At 44.5% G+C, this 18,765-nt stretch overlaps 1 protein-coding gene across 2 annotated transcripts in view; it reads left to right on the top strand.

The window, feature by feature from the left end:
* Positions 1 to 18,765, top strand: part of DPEP1 (dipeptidase 1) — a 45,481-nt gene that overhangs the window by 8,002 nt on the left and 18,714 nt on the right. The window contains exons 1-5 of one of the 2 annotated variants that reach the window (XM_066582711.1): positions 5,683 to 5,765; positions 11,554 to 11,766; positions 13,844 to 13,970; positions 17,076 to 17,208; positions 17,908 to 18,058. In XM_066582711.1, coding sequence (XP_066438808.1) covers positions 11,639 to 11,766; positions 13,844 to 13,970; positions 17,076 to 17,208; positions 17,908 to 18,058 — 539 coding nt within the window. In that variant the 5' untranslated portion in view covers positions 5,683 to 5,765; positions 11,554 to 11,638. Of the gene's footprint in view, positions 1 to 5,682; positions 5,766 to 11,553; positions 11,767 to 13,843; positions 13,971 to 17,075; positions 17,209 to 17,907; positions 18,059 to 18,765 lie in introns of those variants that run through there. The other variant, XM_066582709.1, reaches the window with a different exon arrangement.

Genomic DNA, 18,765 nt, shown 5'->3' with positions numbered 1-18,765 from the left:
CAATTATTTACTGGAAAACTTAGACAATAACACTGCACGGCAGGTGTATGGGTGTGACACAGTGGTGTACCTCTGTACAGTGATCCAGATTTTGGACAGCCGCACAGGAAAAGCCTGTAGTGTGAACGGGTACCTGTACAGTGGATTTCCCTATACAGAACTATTGGGGGATGCATTCTCTCTCTTAGGATCTTGGTGACTCACTCCATTCACATCCACACTCCAGACATGGCAGGATATCTCTCCTCTTCCCCCATCTTCAACTACATGGAAGCTGAAGGTGCTTCTATGTGGCTCTGTGTTAGCACTCTCTTCTCCTGAAGATGGACCTCCCTTCCCGCTCTCAATCACTCCTATTTATACCTTCACTCATACCACATGACATGACAAACTGATACATTTACATGCAGGCAATGATTTTATTACTGTTAACCTCTCAAGTGCCGCAGCTGTGCAACACACACACTGAATATGACAGGACAAGCTTTGCACAGTGCATCTACATAGGACAAAACATGTATGACATTTATGGAGGGGACCAGCATGGTGTTCTGGGCCACTACAAGAGCAGTAGGTAAAGTCTTAGACTACTGATGCATTAATGCATAGTGTACATAAGGTAGTCAGAGAAGCAGCATGGCCATCTTGGCTTGTCCAGGACTGGTGGGTTGCTTTAAATACGGGGTGGACCACAAAAGTTTGTAGGTAGCAGCTTGAAGGCTCTCCTCATTGCGGCCTCCTCAGATACTAAACTGGAGTCAAAGTCTTCGAAGGTGTCTTAGTGCTGGGTGGCATGTGACATTTAGGATATAATATGATAATGTGATCCCAGCACAAAGGTATATTCTGATGCCTCATATAGTGCTACCAGTGCAGATCATGCAAATAAGGAGTTGTGATGAACGACAAGCTCCAGAACCATTACTAAAGTGTTCAGACAACACTTATTCAACTCAACCCCTCCTTACACATTCATCATGCATTCATGTGCTCTTAATGAGGGGGAGGCAGCCACTTTTACACAACCTGCTAATGACTAATCTTCCTGAGAACAAATGTAGTGACCTAGAGTTGGGGTCCCTTTAAATTCTGTTTGTCTATCCGTTGTGAATTGTCTGTGTATTTGCATGTTTGAGTGTCCATGTCATTGTCATGTGTTGGTGTTAAGCGAAAGAGATTGTGGTAAAATACTGGTGGTGAAGGCCAACACAGATGTGGCAGATGTAGCAGCAGGGAATTCTTTTAACTAGCGGGATGAAGGAAACATCTGCCACATGCAGATGTGTTCTTCATTCCCGCGGGGGACACAGCAGCGTCCGACAGGTGATTAAATTTTTTTTTTTTTAAACTACGTTTAATTGGCTTTTCAGGGAAGGGCTTATGAAGCCTTTCCCTGAAAAGCCATTCACAGCTGCCAGGGCTCAGCGGCGACTTCTGCCGCTGTCCTCGATTCTGCACTGTTGTTTTGAGCTATCAGCAGCCGGGGATTTAAAATCCCTCCTGCTGGTAGCTCTGATTGTGATTAGCTGAACGCACCCTAAGCTAGTTGAAAGTTAAGGTCCAAGATGAGACAGTGAAAGCACTTCTTTTTTATTTAACAACATAAAGAACCAGCAAGTGAAAACGCGTTTTGTGGTTGAGCCCCTTCCTCAGTTCGGGTGGATTAAACATCGAGTGATATGCACAAATAAATGGTGGAGGAGTAATTAACAAAGAAAGGGAAGAGAAAAAAAAGGTGTGTGTGTGGGCGGGGGGGGGGAACAAACAAAATTTTGTATATGCATACAAATGTGAAAATAAGAATAAAAACGTCTATTGGAAAGCTTGGTCATAAAACACAATGGTGGAAGAAGGTGGGAAGAGGGGGGGGGGGCTAAGTTCCCCAAGAGGGAAGGCAGGAGTAAACAATAATAAGTGTAGAACGTCTCTATGGGCTTGTATGATAGGAATTGTGCGAGTCTATAGCATTGGGTTCATGGTGTAGAATAAAATTGAACCTAGTTTATGCTGTGCCCTCAATGACTGCATAACAGTCACATGGGATCAGAGCAACACATTCAGATCACACCCAGAATTCCGTGAGTTGATAGGATTCTGACCTCTAGGATGTTAGACATAGAAAAATAAATTCTTAATAAGAAGCTACAGAAACTCCAAATAGACTGTAGGGATTATAATACCGAGAACATTAGGTTCTGGGAACAAAAGAAAAACGAAACCCACCACTTTTTTAATGATAACACCATTTCCAGACACAAACCTGAGAGATCATCCACATCTCATTAGGTCCAGCAGTTCCACAATTTCTCTAATAGGCACCCATCCAGGCGTGCATATGATACGCCGATTCATGGACCTTAATGTCAAACGTGTGGACCCCCAAATCCCACGGTCCTATACTTCTATAGGAGCTTGTCCGAAAGCCCAGCGACAACAACTTAAACACAGATTAGGGACCAATACCATGCTATGGAACACACTCACTCTACAAACTCGAAAAACACAATAAGTCCAAAATACAGAGTACATCAGTCCAATCAGCTAACCTATCTGGTTCCCAAACAGTGATACCAATTTTGTCCTCCCCTGTTGATATCGAAGAAGTGCTTGACCGTCTTATTGAAAAGGCCAAGGCCCTCTCTTCACTTTCACTTCCACCAAGACCTTTCCTACAGTTATGAATCCTGTCGATGGTACAAGCACACCATCAGCAAGGACTACAGATCCCAACACAGATATGTCCACCATTACTACATCTTCTCCAACATTAGAGGATTCTTTGGCACAATATATAATACTCCCAGATCTGATGCTCACTTGCTACAGACCACAAGAGTTGAACTGGATATATGCTCCAATAGTCCATCCATCACTCAACAACTTAACCACTTAACAACTCAGAGTCTTTTTTAGACCTACCTGCCTCTCTCACCCCGGTACCCACTTACCATATCTGACAGAGTCCGAAAACAATGAAAATCACAAACTATTTCAACCCCTTGAGTCAGAAAAGGAAATTAGAGGACATAGTTATCAAAGGTAAACACAGAGGGGCAAAAGAGTCCGCAAGAAAAATGAACAATCCCATTCCAAAAAAAAAAGTCAGCGCCGTAAAGATTTTCAATTTATCCCACCATTTCTTTTCCGTGCAGAGGATCTCCTCAGAAAGTGTCTTTCATTCTGCCAAAGCACTAAATGTAACGAATTTGATCTATTTGTCGATATAAATACAATTATAAGGAAACGTACTTTAAGAAGACATTTTTCTATTCTTCAGCCATCCCGGAATGAAGACACCCATACCTGTCCACCTTGCATACCCCCTTTTCACTGTAGCAGAAGAATCACTATTTATAATGATTAAGACCTTTCACTGTATAGATCCTTTTTCCATCTATTAAAAATTACCTGTTATTAATAACTAGATCTAAAATCAAATTAACCGAACTTTAAACAGACAAACACATATCTTGACCACATAAAACCTAGGAGTCTGGTTTAAGTCCTTGGTTAGAGGAATGCCTCCTCTAAACCTCCCAGAAACACTTAATGTTTCATTGTGTCTGGTGTACTAAAAATTGACACCAAACCAAAAAATAGGTTGTGTCAGGTGTAGAGATGAACGAGCACGCTCGTTTAAGGCTGTTGCTTTAGAGAGCATCGGTCTTTTCGAGTGACTGCTTAATCATCTGGGCACCATGCAGGGGAATTTAAGCCTCCCTTTGAAGTGCACCATGGACTCATCTACTGCATTATTTTTTTCTGGGGTGTATGCCTGGGCAAATTTGAAATTAAAATGTTCCACTACTGGCCTGATTTTATGCAAGCGATCACAATTGGGATGATCACTTGGGGGGCACTCTGCATTATCGTTATAGTGTAAAAATTTTTGGATCATCTCAAACTGTGTCCTTGACATCGCCATCCGGAACATAGGAGTGTGATACAAAATGTCAGTACTCCAGTACGCCCTGATGGTCGGCTTTTTTATTAGACCCATAGTTAACACAAGACCCCCACATTTTTTTATTTCTAATGCATCCACAGGGTCCACTTATCGGGTCTTGCGTAGCTGGAGGTGGAATTTTGTTGTATAAAATACTGGGCATACAAAGTCCTTCGCTCTGAGCCCTTCAGTATCAAACTGAATCCCTGGGTTGCCAAAGAAGTCAGGGATCTTAGGTCTAAAATTTTCAAGGTACCCCAACTAACATCTGGTTTATTGGGGCCCACAGTAGTGTCAGTCCTTGGACGCCTTCTTGGGGGTACATGGAGTTCAGATTCACTAGATGAGGATGAAGATGAGGAGGAGGAGAATGCCAGAAAAGTGGCGTCATCCCCACTAGCTGAATCTGAGTCAGAGGCAATAAGTGCATACGCCTCCTCAGCAGTAAATCTCCTGTGGGCCATTATAAAAGTGTAATATGCACTTCAGAAAAAAAAATTTATTGTACAGGACACTGCAGGATCACTGGGATGGGGTGACCAGGGAACGGGGCAGAAATGCAGAACAAACTTTATTTTTGACAATGCACTAACTACACACTGCGCTGACTAATTACACACTACGCAGACTAACTACACACTACGCAGGCTAACTACACAGTACACTGACTAACTACACACTTCAATATATTGGACGCACCACCCAGACCCTGAGAAGTCGCATCAACAAGCATAGATCAAACACAAAGAATAGCTATCTAAAGCATAGTGTCTCCAGGCATGGGACCGCAGTCCATAATAACGATTTTAAAGTATTTTCTATAACGGTTTTAGAACAAGTATCCGCCCATAGAAGGAATAGATTTGAAACTTTAAGGCCTCATGTCCATGGGGAAAATCAGGCCCGCCGCGGGTCCCTCCTTTCCCGCGGACATGAGGCTAAAAACTAAGCATTACTTTACCTGTTCGGACGCTGTGAATTTGCCTTCTGTCGCGGACGGATCTTCTTTCTTCGGCCCGGCGGATGCACTCAGCATGCCGGCAGCGTGCTGCGTGCATGCACCATGCACTGCATTTTTTTTTTAACTCCTGCTCTCCCACGCTGGAGAGCAGGTATTTAGCTGCGGGTGTTTTGCGGATCCGGATGGCTTCCATAGGCTTCAACAGAAGCCTGCGGGAGCCCCCCCTTGGGAGACCCGCACTAAAATGGAGCATGCTGCGGGTGTTTTCCTGCACACACAATCCGCACCTCAATGCATCCCTATGGGGCACGGATTTGCGCGCGGGTGACCCGCTGCGGATCTGTCCCCATAGACATGAGGCCTAAGGAAAAGAGAAATGTTTCGGATATTCAAACTAAATACACTTATACCTATGGGCCTCAATGAGAGTTAGGAAAGTGTTTTTGACAGTTGATTGGGTTTGTGTTTGTTTATTTGTTTTTTGGTGGGTTTTTTTTTGTTTCCTTTTTCTTCCCCAGTGTAACATTGACTTGCAGGATTGCTGCATTCCAATAGGTGACACTGTAAGGGAATTGTTTCCATCTCTCTTATTTGCTATACTTTCAACATAGTCCTCTCCCAACCCCACACCTCCCTCCCTTCCCAAAACAGGCAGCAGCAATCAACTCATACTTGAATTCCCCGCCCAATTCCCATGTCCATTCATGCACCCTGTAACCCTGCACCTTTTTAGTAAAGCCAATCAATGAACATGGAATTGTTTTACCCGCCCTCTCCCAGGTATTTATACACTTGACTTTCCTGTAGCTCCCATGCTGAAGCACTTTTTTTTCCTCCCCGTCTCCTTGCCACATACAGGTAAGCTCACTTCTATCCTATCCCCTGGCATCCTACAACCTATATTGCCACATCAATCCCCCCCCCACCTTCTCCTTCTATCTTAGTACAACTTTATCAGTTATTATGATCCAATGGTCAGTAAAATTCACCCCGGTCCCTGCACTGAATTACCCTGCTGGCATCCTCTGCCATATATTATCCCTAATCGGACCTCTGGCACATCCAAAAACCTTTGGAATTGTGTCACCCCAGGCATCCCGTTGGTGAGCTGCCTTTTTATTTCTATTGCTATTTGCAATTGTTTTTTCTTTCAAAATTCTATTCTGCACCATGAACCCAATGCTATAGACTCGCACAATTCCTATCCTACAAGCCCATATAGACATTCTACACTTATTGTTTCCCCCTGCCTTCCCTCCTGGGGAACTTAACCCCCCCCCCCCCCCCTACCTTTTTCCACCGTTGTGTTTTATGACAAAGCTTTCCAATAGACGTCTTTATTCTTATTTTCACATGTGTATGTATATACATATGCACCCATAGGCTGTACATATACTTTAATTCTGGAGGCGTTCTGCTCAGCCAGAAGCAACCGCACGATTTTCAGTCCATCTGATTTTATATTGATATTTTCCAGATTGCTATTAAACTCCTGATTTGTCTTCATCCTATTTTATAACAGATACAGTACTTGCTTTGTATAAATTGGTGTCATTTTATATGTACCGGATGTATGCATTCACTTTTAGATTTTTGTCATATATACTTTATTACTATTCCTATCTATGCTCTTATTATATATTTATTGATACATTCCTAAAATTTCATTATGCGTATGAATTTTGTTTGTGTCCCCCCCTTTTTTTTCTTCTCTTTCCTTTCTTTGTTAATTACTCCTACACCATTTATTTGTGTATATCACTCAATGTTTAATCCAGCCAAACTGACGAAGGAGCTCAACCCCAAAACGCGTTTTCACTTGCTGGTTCTATATGTTGTTAAATAAAAAAGAAGTGCTTTCACTGTCTCATCTTGGACCTTAACTTTTAACTAGCTTAGGGTGCGTTCAGCTAATCACAATCAGAGCTACCAGCAGGAGGGATTTTAAATCCCCGGCTGCTGATAGCTCAAAACAACAGTGCAGAATCGGGGACAGCGGCAGAAGTCGCCGCTGAGCCCTGGCAGCTGTGAATGGCTTTTCAGGGAAGGGCTTCATAAGGCCTTCTCTGAAAAGCCAATTAAACGTAGTTTTTTTAAAAAAAATGTAATCACCTGTCGGATGCTGCTGTGTCCCCCGCGGGAATGAAGAACACATCTGCATGCGGCAGATGTTTCCTTCATCCCGCTAGTTAAAAGAATTCCCTGCTGCTACATCTGCCACATCTGTGGCAGATGCAGCAGAAGAATTCTTTAATTCTCTACCGCAGCTCTCACACATGTCAGCTGTGGTAGAGGATTTTGCTGCCGGCAATTGATTTCAGGTAAGGGCTTTAAATATAAGCCCTTCCCTGAAAATCAAGTAAAAGTGGGTTAAAAAACAAAAAAAAATTGATACCTTGCTTCAGCTGCGTGGGTTCAGCCGAGTCTTCTCCTGCTGTCTCCTGCACTGTGGTGCTGATCTATCCGCAGCAGGGATTTAAAATTCCCACCTGCTGAAAGAGCTGCATGTGACTGGCTGAGGTGCTCAGCCAATCACAGGCAGCTCTCGCCCGTCATTCATTCAGGGGGTGGGGGGGAGCTGCCTGTGATGTAGCAGCAGGGAATTCTTTTAACTACTGGGGATGAAGGAAACATCTGCCGCGGGGGACACAGCAGCGGCGGACAGGTAAGTAATTTTTTTTTTTACACTAAAATTTTTCTTTTTCAGGGAAGGGCTTATATGTAAAGCTCTTCCCTGAAAAACAATTCAGGTGTGCCAGCAGACCATTGTCTTCAATGGAGCCGCCGGCAGCAGCAGCGGCTCCATTGAAGAGAATGCCTGCATTTTTTTTTTTACGCTAACATTTTTCTTTTTCAGGGAAGGGCTTATATGTCAAGCCCTTCCCCGAAAAAGAATGTAGGTGTGCCAGCAGACCATTGTTTTCAATGGAGCCACCGGCAGCAGCTGCAGCTCTATTGAAAACAATGCGTGCATTCCCTATGGAGCACGCACGTCCTATCTTTGCAGGCATGCACCTGCAAAATACGGACATGTGCACAGACCATAGAGAATGCATTGTACGCACAAAAACACGCTGGTGTGAACGCACCCTTAGGCCTTAGTCAGACGGGCGTTTTTAGCCGCGATTTGCGCATGCGTCCGGCGATTTTTTTAAAAACCATTGCTTTGCAATGGTATCGGACACATGAGCGCTTTTTATGCGCTCGTCCGATAAATTATAGAACAAAAAATCGCAGATTGCACCTATCTGCGATCTGCGATTCCTGTTCTCTTCTGTATATGCGCTCAATGGGGCCGGCGGCAGCAGCGCCGACCCCATTGAGAACATATAGAAGACAAATCATTCTTCTCTGCCACAACTGTAACAGCTGTGGCAGAGAAGAACGATGTTTGCCCATTGAATTCAATGGAGCGGCAATACAGCCGCTCCATTGAAAGCAATGGGCTGCCGGCGTGCGCGGGGTGAATTGTCGGGAAGGGGTTAAATATATAAACCCTTCCCTGCAATTCATCCTAAAATGTGTTAAAATAAAAAAAAATTGTATACTCACCTTTCCGCTGCAGCCGGAGTCCAGCCGCGGCCGCTGTCAGTTCTCCTGAACTGCTTCTTGGCACTATTCAGCCAGCGGGGCTTTAAAATCCCCGCCTGCTGAATGATCTGCCTCTGATTGGTCACAGCCCTGACCAATCAGAGGCTGAAAACACTCACACACCCATTCATGAATTCATGAATGGGTGAGTGACTGCTGCCTCTCAGCGCTGAGCCAATCAGGGGCAGGTCTGACTCACATCCATTCATGAATTCATGAATGGGTGTGAGTGAGGCATGCCTCTGATTGGCTCAGCGCTGAGCCAATCAGGGGGCAGGTCTGACTCACACCCCCTTCACACCCACTGCAGGACGGCCGCGCGGAGCTCCGGCTGCCGGCAGAAGGTGAGTATACAAATTTTTTTTTTATTTTCACACATTTTAGGATGAATTGCAGGTAAGGGCTTATATATTTAAGCCCTTACCGACAATTCATCCCGGGCTCGCCCGCAGCGCATTGCTTTCAATGGAGACGGCTGTATTGCCGTCTCCATTGAATGCAATGCGCTGGACAGCTCCGGCCCGTTTCTAATGAAACGCGGCTAGGAACAGATTTTCGGGCGATTTGCGGGCAACTTGCGCGCACCGGTCACGCGATTTGCGGATGCGCATCCGTCATGCGATCCGCAAATCGCGTGAAAAAACGTCCGTCTGACTAAGGCCTCAGTGTTGCACCCTCATCATTAGTATTTTGCCACAATCTCTTTCGCTTTCCTCACGCCCACCCTAGTGGAGCGTTATCTGGTTGGCAGCACCTTCATAAGTTGAGACACTTTTTACTCCAGAACTATTTCACCACTCTCACTGGGTCTTGCTCCACCCTTCTTTTACCTGTGTTGGTGGTGACAAGGATGATTATGTCTGGATGTTTGTCTCCCTACCCTGTTGGATTTGGTGTGATTGGTTGAGTTTGAAGTTGAGGGTTGGAGCTTGTAGAAACGAAGGGTGGAAGAATGAGAAGTGTGGTTGGTTGGAAAAATGCAGTAGGTGGAGGAGGACGTGTTGCAGGAGCCTGAAGCTCCGGTGTGTCCTCCTGGGCCATGTTAAGACTTTCCTCAGATCCCGATGGAATGTGTTCCCTCCGGGGATACAGAGGTCAGAACCAATCCCTTTCTAAGGATTTGGTTCAGAAACCACATCTTTCCCTGCTCATCTATGAGAGGAAGGAACCGTGTGAACTGTTACTGCAAGTCGAGCGTGAGTGATCGCACATGTGTGTCACTAGTTCCGCAAGGAACCAAGCGTTCATGATAAGGAGAGACTGTTTGTAATTTGCACTCTGTGGTTGAAGTGTTTGTCTGGTTGAAGTATTCATCAGATAACTGTGGCTGATGATGTTATGGAAGTTATAAAGAAAAGTGTGCCAAAGAAAAGCATTGTAATTAAAAGTTGTTGAATCATTATATTTGGAAAATCAAAGTTGAGAGCATTGAGTAAAAACCGTGTGCCTCTGCTTTAAAACTACCTATTGACTGTGGACTCTTTAATTTGGTTCCAAGCATCCATTACTTGGAAGGGGCACTGGCGTCACATGAACAGATAAGTAAAACTTTTCTATCAGCAAGGTCGCTGATTTTACCCCTGCGCGTAGCGGGGCCTGGCCACATTTGAACTTCCCTAGGAGGAGACGGTAGAACCTCCTGTGACCCCGCCATCTTGCTTTCCCTGCTGTCTCCCTAGTCCAAGGCTGGGACGCTGCACAAAAGAATCAAGGATATTGAAATTCAACATGTCTGAATCCTCTTTTTTTTTTCTGACATCTGGCAATCGTAGAGAGTTGAGACACCACCATACATATTGGATGGTCAGAAGGTCCTGCTGGAATCAGAGAAGTGGCCAGCCATTCATCTAATGTGTATGGGCACTTTAAAGAGAACCTTTCATCACGTTTGAGACCCATAAGCTACGTTATTGGGCTCAAAGATCAGGGAACAGGGAATCTGGGGAGCACAGTTTCATACTCACCGAGTGCCCCTGCACTGTGTCCCTACAAAGTTGGCATGTTCCTTTTTAGAAGGCTTTGTGTGCATGCTCTTCCATAGAAATGAATGGGAGAGCGCATGCACAAAGACATCTGAAAGGAGTCAAGTTCTGTGTGCATGGCAACTCTGCGGGGTCACAGCACAGAAATGGGACTTCCAGTGAGGAGGAAGCACTGTTCTCCGGACTCCCTATTCTCTTACTTTTGAGCCCCATGATGTAGTTTATGAAGCTCAAAGCTAATGAAAGGTTCCCTTTACACTACTGATCTATGTTACTCAACTCCAAATGTAGTTTTAATGACCTCAATAACAAGCTGATTGTGAGGATCAAGCTACCAGGACATTCCATGATCAGTTGTTGTCCATGGGGGAGGCCATCCTCAAATAAGGTGTGACTCAATGTCTCCATAAAGGGGCTTTTAAGTGGGATCCAAGCAGTGTATATGACATAAGGAAAGGAATTGTCTTCAGTAGATAGCCCCTATAGAACAAATATTTCAATGCTGATTACATCCTAATGTAGCTGGGCTGCAATTATGTAATATATTGTAGGTGTAATGCAGGCTGCATTGTTTGTGCATTGCGATAACGCTTCGTTAAGATAATGACAGTGTGAAATTACAAATAACACATCTATACGCTGTACTAAATTTCAAACTGAGCTCTCTATACCTGACCTGGAATTTGTTTGGTGCTTGATTTTGTGTATACGGCCACCTTACATTCCTGGTTTGGGAGTCTCTCCCCAAATCTCTGCGTTATGTTGATGGCTTCAGGTACCGGTGTTCCATGGTGGGTATATCTATCAATATATTGTAGACTCATTATGTTTCTACTGACCTATGCTAATACCAAGTCACATACCAAATCCACCCCTACTGATGCAACCTTACCCTTGGATCCCTACCTGGCAAACTGCATCCACACCTCTACTTGTTCTCACATCAAGAACTCCTTCTTCTTGGGTATATAATTGTATGTGATAGTTAACAAATAGCTCCTGTTACTTATTAATTTTTCCCAGTATAAGACATATAAAGGGCATCACTTAACCATCTTCTAATGATTTACCAGGTATATGGGCTAACAAAAGACACTAGATAAGAGACATCATCTTCTGCATTGAGGATCTGTATCCAAGGAGCCACCTGAAGATACTATGAACACCAAATACCCTATGGCACTGCTGGGGTTACTGACTATACTGGGCTGTGAGCTATTGACGGTGGTCAGCTCAAATAAGACTGAAGCCCTGAGGATAATGGAGAACGCCCCTGTCATTGATGGGTAAGTGCTGCCCTACAAGTTACAGGCTACAGTGGTATAATAATGCGATATATGGCCAACTTGAGTGTCTGACCCTTAAGAATAAGCTTAAAGGGTATTCCAGCCTACAGCAATTAGCAATTATCGAATGGACAAGTAATAAATGCCAGATTGCGGGGCCACATCAATCACCAGAACAGGGGACCCTGATACCTAGCCCCCGAAGCCACAAGATTGTGACTCAGAGCCTGAGACTTTGAATATAGTGGTAGGGCACATCTTTGACTACCACTGCATTCAAACTCCTCCGAGGTACAATCTTGTGGCTGGTGGGAGGGTGAGGGTCCCCCATTCTGGCAACAGGGACCCTTCGGACACACAGGGAATGTCCAAAGTGGACAACACCTATAAACCATATGCAAAACACATATAGAAAACAGAGCAGACAGGATGTTCAACTGCATAACAAGAGGTATAACCAGTAGAAGGAGGGAGATTGTAATCCCACTATCTAATGCTCTGGCGAGACCACATCTAGAATACTGTGTTCAGTCCTGGAAACCTCACATACAGAAAGACATTGATGAACTAGAATGAGTCCGAAGGCAAACTGCAAAAAATGGTGGTAGGTCTCAAGAACAAAACTTAGCAGGGAAAACTTAAAGAACTTAAATTGTATAGAAAGAAGGGAGGGAGGCATGAGGCAAGCCTTTATATATGTTACAGGGGGAGAGAAGGAAAATGGGGGGGGGGGGGCATGATGGAAACCTTTTTATATATTACAGGAAGGTAGAGGGGGCAGCATGATAGAAACCTTTATATATGTTACAGGAGGATAGAAGGGAGAGGGGAACATGCTAGAAACCTTTATTTGTGTTACAGGAGGAGAGGAGGACATGCTGGAAACCTCTATATATGTTACAGGAGGAGAGCAGGGAGAGGGGGGCACGATGAAGAATTTTATCTATGTTTCAGGAGGATAGAAGGGAGAGGGGGACATAATGGAAACCTTTATAAATGTTATAGGAGGATTGAAGGGAGAGAGGGACATGATGGAAATCTTTTTATATGTTACAGGAGGATTGAAGGGAGAGGGGGATATGATGGAAACCTTTATATATGTTACAGGAGGATAGAAGGGAGAGGGTAGACATGATGGAAACCTTTATGTGTGTTAGAGGAGGAGAGGAGGACATGATGGAAACCTCTATATATGTTACAGGAGGATAGAAGGGAGAGGGGGGACATAATGGAAACCTTTATATATGTTACAGAAGGAGAGAAAGGAGAGGGGGGATATGATCAAGAACTTTATCTATGTTTCAGGAGGATAGAAGGGAGAGGGGGACATGATGGAAACCTTTATATATGTTTCAGGAGGATAGAAGGGAGAGGGGGACATGGTGGAGACCTTTAAATATATTGCAGGCATAAATAAGCATCAAGAGGGAAGTAATTTTATTAGGACACTAAACGCTAGAAAAAGGGGGCACAATCTGAGATTAGTTGGGGGGAAATCAGGAACCATATAATAAAATATCTTTTTACTGAATGAGTAGTAGATGGCTGAAACAAACTTTCTGCAGATGTGGTTGGAAAATCAACAATAAATGAATTTTAGCTGCCCAAGATAAGAATATATCTGTCTTAAGAGAAAATAAAAAGAGCAGACTGGATGGACAGGGGTGGGGGGTGGGGGGTCATCTTCTGCCTTCAGTTTTCTGTTCCTAGATAAGCAATCTATTTACGGACAATTTACATGGAAGTTACTTAGTAACGGTTAGTGTTCCGCTCTTGTAACAAGTAAATAATTGGCGGTCAAGACGTGTAATTTTATCACAAGGGATGCAACTAGAGATGAGCGAGCACACTCGATACTGGGGAGGAACGGGGAGGGGGGAGATCTCACTCTCTCACTCTCGCAACCCACCGGTCACTCCCGCCGGGACCCGACTCTTTTCTGACAAGCAGGCAGGTACGCGAAAAGGACGATACTCGCTTGAGTATTTTCCCTTAACGAGTATGCTCACTCATCTCTAGATGCAACCTATTTTCAGTGGGATCCACACTTATCAGTAATTCCTTATTTTCTCAACAGACACAATGATCTTCCCTGGCAGCTACTTAGTAAATTTAACAACCAGTTAAATGAGGTGAATCTTCATACTCTAAACGACACCCACACCAACATCCCCAAACTTCAAGAAGGAAGAGTTGGGGGACAGGTGAGTGTGAGAGACCCCAAGCGAGCTGCCAACTACACATGGGAAATTACTGAAGACATTTACTAATGAAAAAAATGGGTCTGATTTCCAATTCCTATTATTATGCTAATTAATATCTAATCTACAAACTTTTATACATTAGCAGTAATATAATATTAAAGGGGTTGTCCCGCGCCGAAACGGTTTTTTTTTTTTTTTTTGTGCTATGCCCATTCATCTGTCACTGAGAGCAATGTACAGACTCCATAGACTTTCTATAGAGCCCATACACCACTCTGAGCAGTAATGGAAACAATCAAATGGGCACTGAGCTCAGAGGAGCACTTCTGCCTGTTTGTTTTAGCGATCAGCGGAGATCTCAGCAGCCATCGATCAAAACTTCTGAAACATTGCTATGACATGTCAGAAGTTTGTAAAAAGTTTAGTTACAGGGTGTCTGAAGTAGTCTGAAATCCACATTCATTGGTTGCATAAAAATCACAAACCTTGGAAACATAGTACTACTATATAAGCAGATTATACACTGTAACCACATTAGGTATCTAGTTAATCCACAGGATGTAAAATGGCAAAGAAATGAAGGATTCTGTTACTTAAAGGGGTTGTCCCGCGAATGCAAGTGGGTCTATACACTTCTGTATGGCCATATTAATGCACTTTGTAATGTACACTGTGCATTAATTATGAGCCATACAGAAGTTATCAAAAGTTATTCACTTACCTGCTCCGTTGCTGGCGTCCTCGTCTCCATGGTTGCCGTCTAATATTCGCCATCTAATGGCCAAATTAGACGCGCTTGCGCAGTCCGGGTCTTCTCCTTTTCTCAATGGGGCTCCGTGTAGCTCCGCCCCGTCACGTGCCGATTCCAGCCAATCAGGAGGCTGGAATCGGCAATGGACCGCACAGAAGCCCTGCGGTCCACGGAGGGAGCAGACCCCGGCGGCCATCTTCAGCAGGTGAGTATGAAGACGCCGGACCGCCGGGATTCAGGTAAGCGCTGTGCGGGTGGTTTTTTTAACCCCTGCATCGGGGTTGTCTCGCGCCGAACGGGGGGGGGGGGTTAAAAAAAAAAAACCAGTTTCGGCGCGGGACATCTCCTTTAAGTTTTTAATAGAGATGAGCGAACGCGTTCGTCCGAGCTTGATATTCGTGCGAATATTAGGGTGTTCGGGATGTTCGTTATTCGTAACGAACACCATGCGGTGTTCTGGTAAATTAAACTTTCTTCCCTGAGACGTTAGCGCTTTTTTTTGGCCAATATAAAGACAGGGAAGGCATTACAACTTCCCCCTGCAACGTTTAAGCCCTATACCACCCCCCTGCTGTGAGTGGCTGGGGAGATAAGGTGTCACCCGAGTATTGAAATCTGCCCCTCCCGCTGCTCGCTATGGATGCATTCTATATGCGCTCAATGGGGCCAGCGGCAGCAGCGCTGACCCCATTGAGAACATATAGAAGACAAATCCTTCTTCTCTGGCACAGCTGTAACAGCTGTAGCAGAGAAGAACGATGTTTGCCCATTGAATTCAATGGAGCGGCAATACAGCATGTTCCACTGAATGCAATGGGCTGCCGGCGATCGCAGGATGAATGGTCGGAAAGGGGTTAAATATATAACCCCTTTCCTGCAATTCATCCAGAAATGTGTTACACTAAAAATATATACCGGCGTATAAGGCGACAGGGCGTATAAGACGACCCCCCAACTGTCACCTTATACACCGGTAATACAGTGGAGCAAAGAATAAAAATCATTACTTACGTTTTTAGATGATCTGCGGCGCTCCTGCAGGCTGTCACTCCCTCCTGGTCCACGGCAGAGTATTGCTTTCTCCACGAAAGACTTTAAATCCCTGCCTCCAGAAGCACACGTGCCTTCAGCCAATCACAGCCAATGACAATGATGTCATTGAATGGCTGTGATTGGCTGTGTTTCTGGAGGCGGGGATTTCAAGGCTTGAAATCCCCGCCTCCAGAAACACAGCCTATCACAGCCATTCAATGACATCATTGTCATTGGCTGTGATTGGCTGAAGGCACGTGTCTTCCTGGAGGCAGGGATTTAAAGCCTTTCATAGAGAAAGCTTGTCTGCCGTGGATTAGGAGGGAGTGACAGCCTGCAGGAGCACGCAGATCATCTAAAAACGTAAGTAATGATTTTTATTCTTTGCTCCACTGTATTGCCGGCGTATAAGGTGACAGTTGGGGGGTCGTCTTATACGCCCCGTCGCCTTATACGCCGGTATATATTTTTAGTGTAACACATTTCTGGATGAATTGCAGGAAAGGGGTTATATATTTAACCCCTTTCCGACCATTCATCCTGCGATCGCCGGCAGCCCATTGCATTCAGTGGAACATGCTGTATTGCCGCTCCATTGAATTCAATGGGCAAACATCGTTCTTCTCTGCTACAGCTGTTACAGCTGTGCCAGAGGAGGACGATCTTTATGCTGACAGTGGGGGGGGGGGGCACTCTTGCCGCTATTGTGGCTTAATAGTGGGACCTGTGAACTTGAGATGCAGCCCACCATGTAGCCCCTCGCCTGCCCTATCCGTCACTGTGTCATTCCCATCACTTTCCTGAATTGCCCAGATTTTCACACATGAAAACCTTAGCGAGCATCGGCGAAATACAAAAATGTTCTGGTCGCCCATTGACTTCAATGGGGTTCGTTGTTCGAAACGAACCCTCGAGCATCACGGGAAGTTCGTTCCGAATAACGAACACCCGAACATTTTGGTGTTCGCTCATCTCTAGTTTTTAACTTAAGCAGCCAACAGTAAAAAAAAACAAAAAACTCTAGCTTTTGAGCTGTTCCATCGCAGGAGCAGAAAAACAGAATTAAAGCTGTGATCACATTGCGGACAGTAACATTGTACAAATAACCCCACTGACTATGACGTCCACTGTTTTTCTGGGAAAAAAAAAAGTATACAGCGTGCTGTGGCATTTTTCCAACATATATGATGGAATCTGCAACAAAGCCTCCAATCCAGATATGAGCAGAGCCTTAGAAGGCATCACCCACAGATTAGGGACTATATAGCATTCTAACTATGTATATTTGGTGTTCATGCACCTCCACCCATGTTTATATGTAGTTCTGGGCTGCCTATGTCCCCTGTGAAACCCAAGGAAAAGACGCTGTTAAGAGGACCTTGGAGCAGATAGACGTCGTCCATCGAATGTGTGAAGCGTATCCAGATACCTTCCTGTGTGTAAACACTGCACAAGGTGAGAACAAGGTGGTGGACTAAACGGTTGCCACCAGGGTACAAGTAATGTCAGTGTGTTTCTATATGTTCATACAGCAACATACATGGCCTAACAATGTTATATATTGAAGATTGGTAGCCATATACTGGTGAGGAACATAAATGGACAGCATTTTCCAAGGACATAATAGACTTAGATATACCTTCTCAAAAGTAAAGTATTGCTGAACTTTTACTGAGGATTGGCACCAGGGCCGCTTGTGGTGGTTAAGTGTGTACTCTTAAGGGTTGCAGCTGAAAGGGGCCCTTAGGTGGACGGAGGGGCCACAGCCAGGCTCTTGATTAGAGGACCTACTATAACTGGTAACCAAGGATGAGAACTTAAGGTCTCTCTGTGAGATATGGAAGAGTTGCGCACGGCACCTCCTGTGCTATTAGTGAAATATCAGTCAGACTGATCCCATAAAATAACATAAAACTCAAAGAAGGCTCATTACTTCATGGCCCACAATATATCATGGCAACCCCGTTACACAGCTATGGTGGTTGCAGAGGTAGCAGACGCACCTGGTACCTGACTGGTTATAAAGCCCCCTCTGCCACATTAAGACACCAGTATTATAAATGGCACATGGTAGGTGAGGGCCATGTTACAGATTTTACATTGGAGCTTCCAGTTCATATGTTCATATTTCTGTATGTTGTATTCTTCACATAGATATTGCTACCGCTATCCGAGCTAAAAGAGTGGCCAGCTTGATTGGCGTAGAAGGTGGACACTCCATTGATAGCAGCTTGGGGGTACTGCGGACCTTTTACCATCTAGGTGTGCGATATATGACCCTGACGCACAGCTGTAACACACCATGGTAAGAACAGGAACGACCCTTGCAATAATATGGCTTTACTTTGAAAAAAAATGGCCTTTATTGACGATGTGCTGCCAACAAGGTGCATCTCAGGGGGCATCAGACCTCCTGCCAGCACCAAAATACTCCTTTGTATATTGCATTACAGGTGATGAAGATGATGATGTGATCATGCAATAGACATGAGTCTACTGGTAGAGCTCTGGTGAACCAAGTCCTATCTGGTTGACTATGAAATCTAAGGGTGGTTTCACACGGACGTATTTGTGCGCGCAAAATTTGCACATCCAATGCACAGAGAACAGAAACCATTGATATCAAAGGGTTCATTCTCTCTTCCCTTTTTTTCCGCAATCATTTGTCACGTGAACATAGACTATTTTTCAAATGGACCCCTCTCGTACTGCTTTTGTCTTGCAAACTAGACGTGACTGGCCTTGTGTCTGCTCAATTTTAAAATAGATTACATAAATGGAGCCTGAGAAGCTATTAAGATATCAATATGAGAAACAGGTTCCAGATCCACATTCAGTGTTGGTAATCTCAATTGCTATCAATATGATCACCACCGGCTTAGGTGTGGATTGGTTTATGCCAGACAAGGAGCATATGACTTGCTCACACTTGGCCCTATTACAGATCTTGGTAAAGGAACAGTGGAGATCTCTCTCCTTTCTCAACTACCTAATCCATAGGCATGCATCACT

Source organism: Eleutherodactylus coqui, chromosome 11 (assembly GCF_035609145.1).
Source record: "Eleutherodactylus coqui strain aEleCoq1 chromosome 11, aEleCoq1.hap1, whole genome shotgun sequence".
NCBI lineage: Eukaryota > Metazoa > Chordata > Amphibia > Anura > Eleutherodactylidae > Eleutherodactylus > Eleutherodactylus coqui.
Note: the sequence above shows the minus strand (reverse complement) of the source record. Positions and strands in the feature narration are given on the sequence as shown.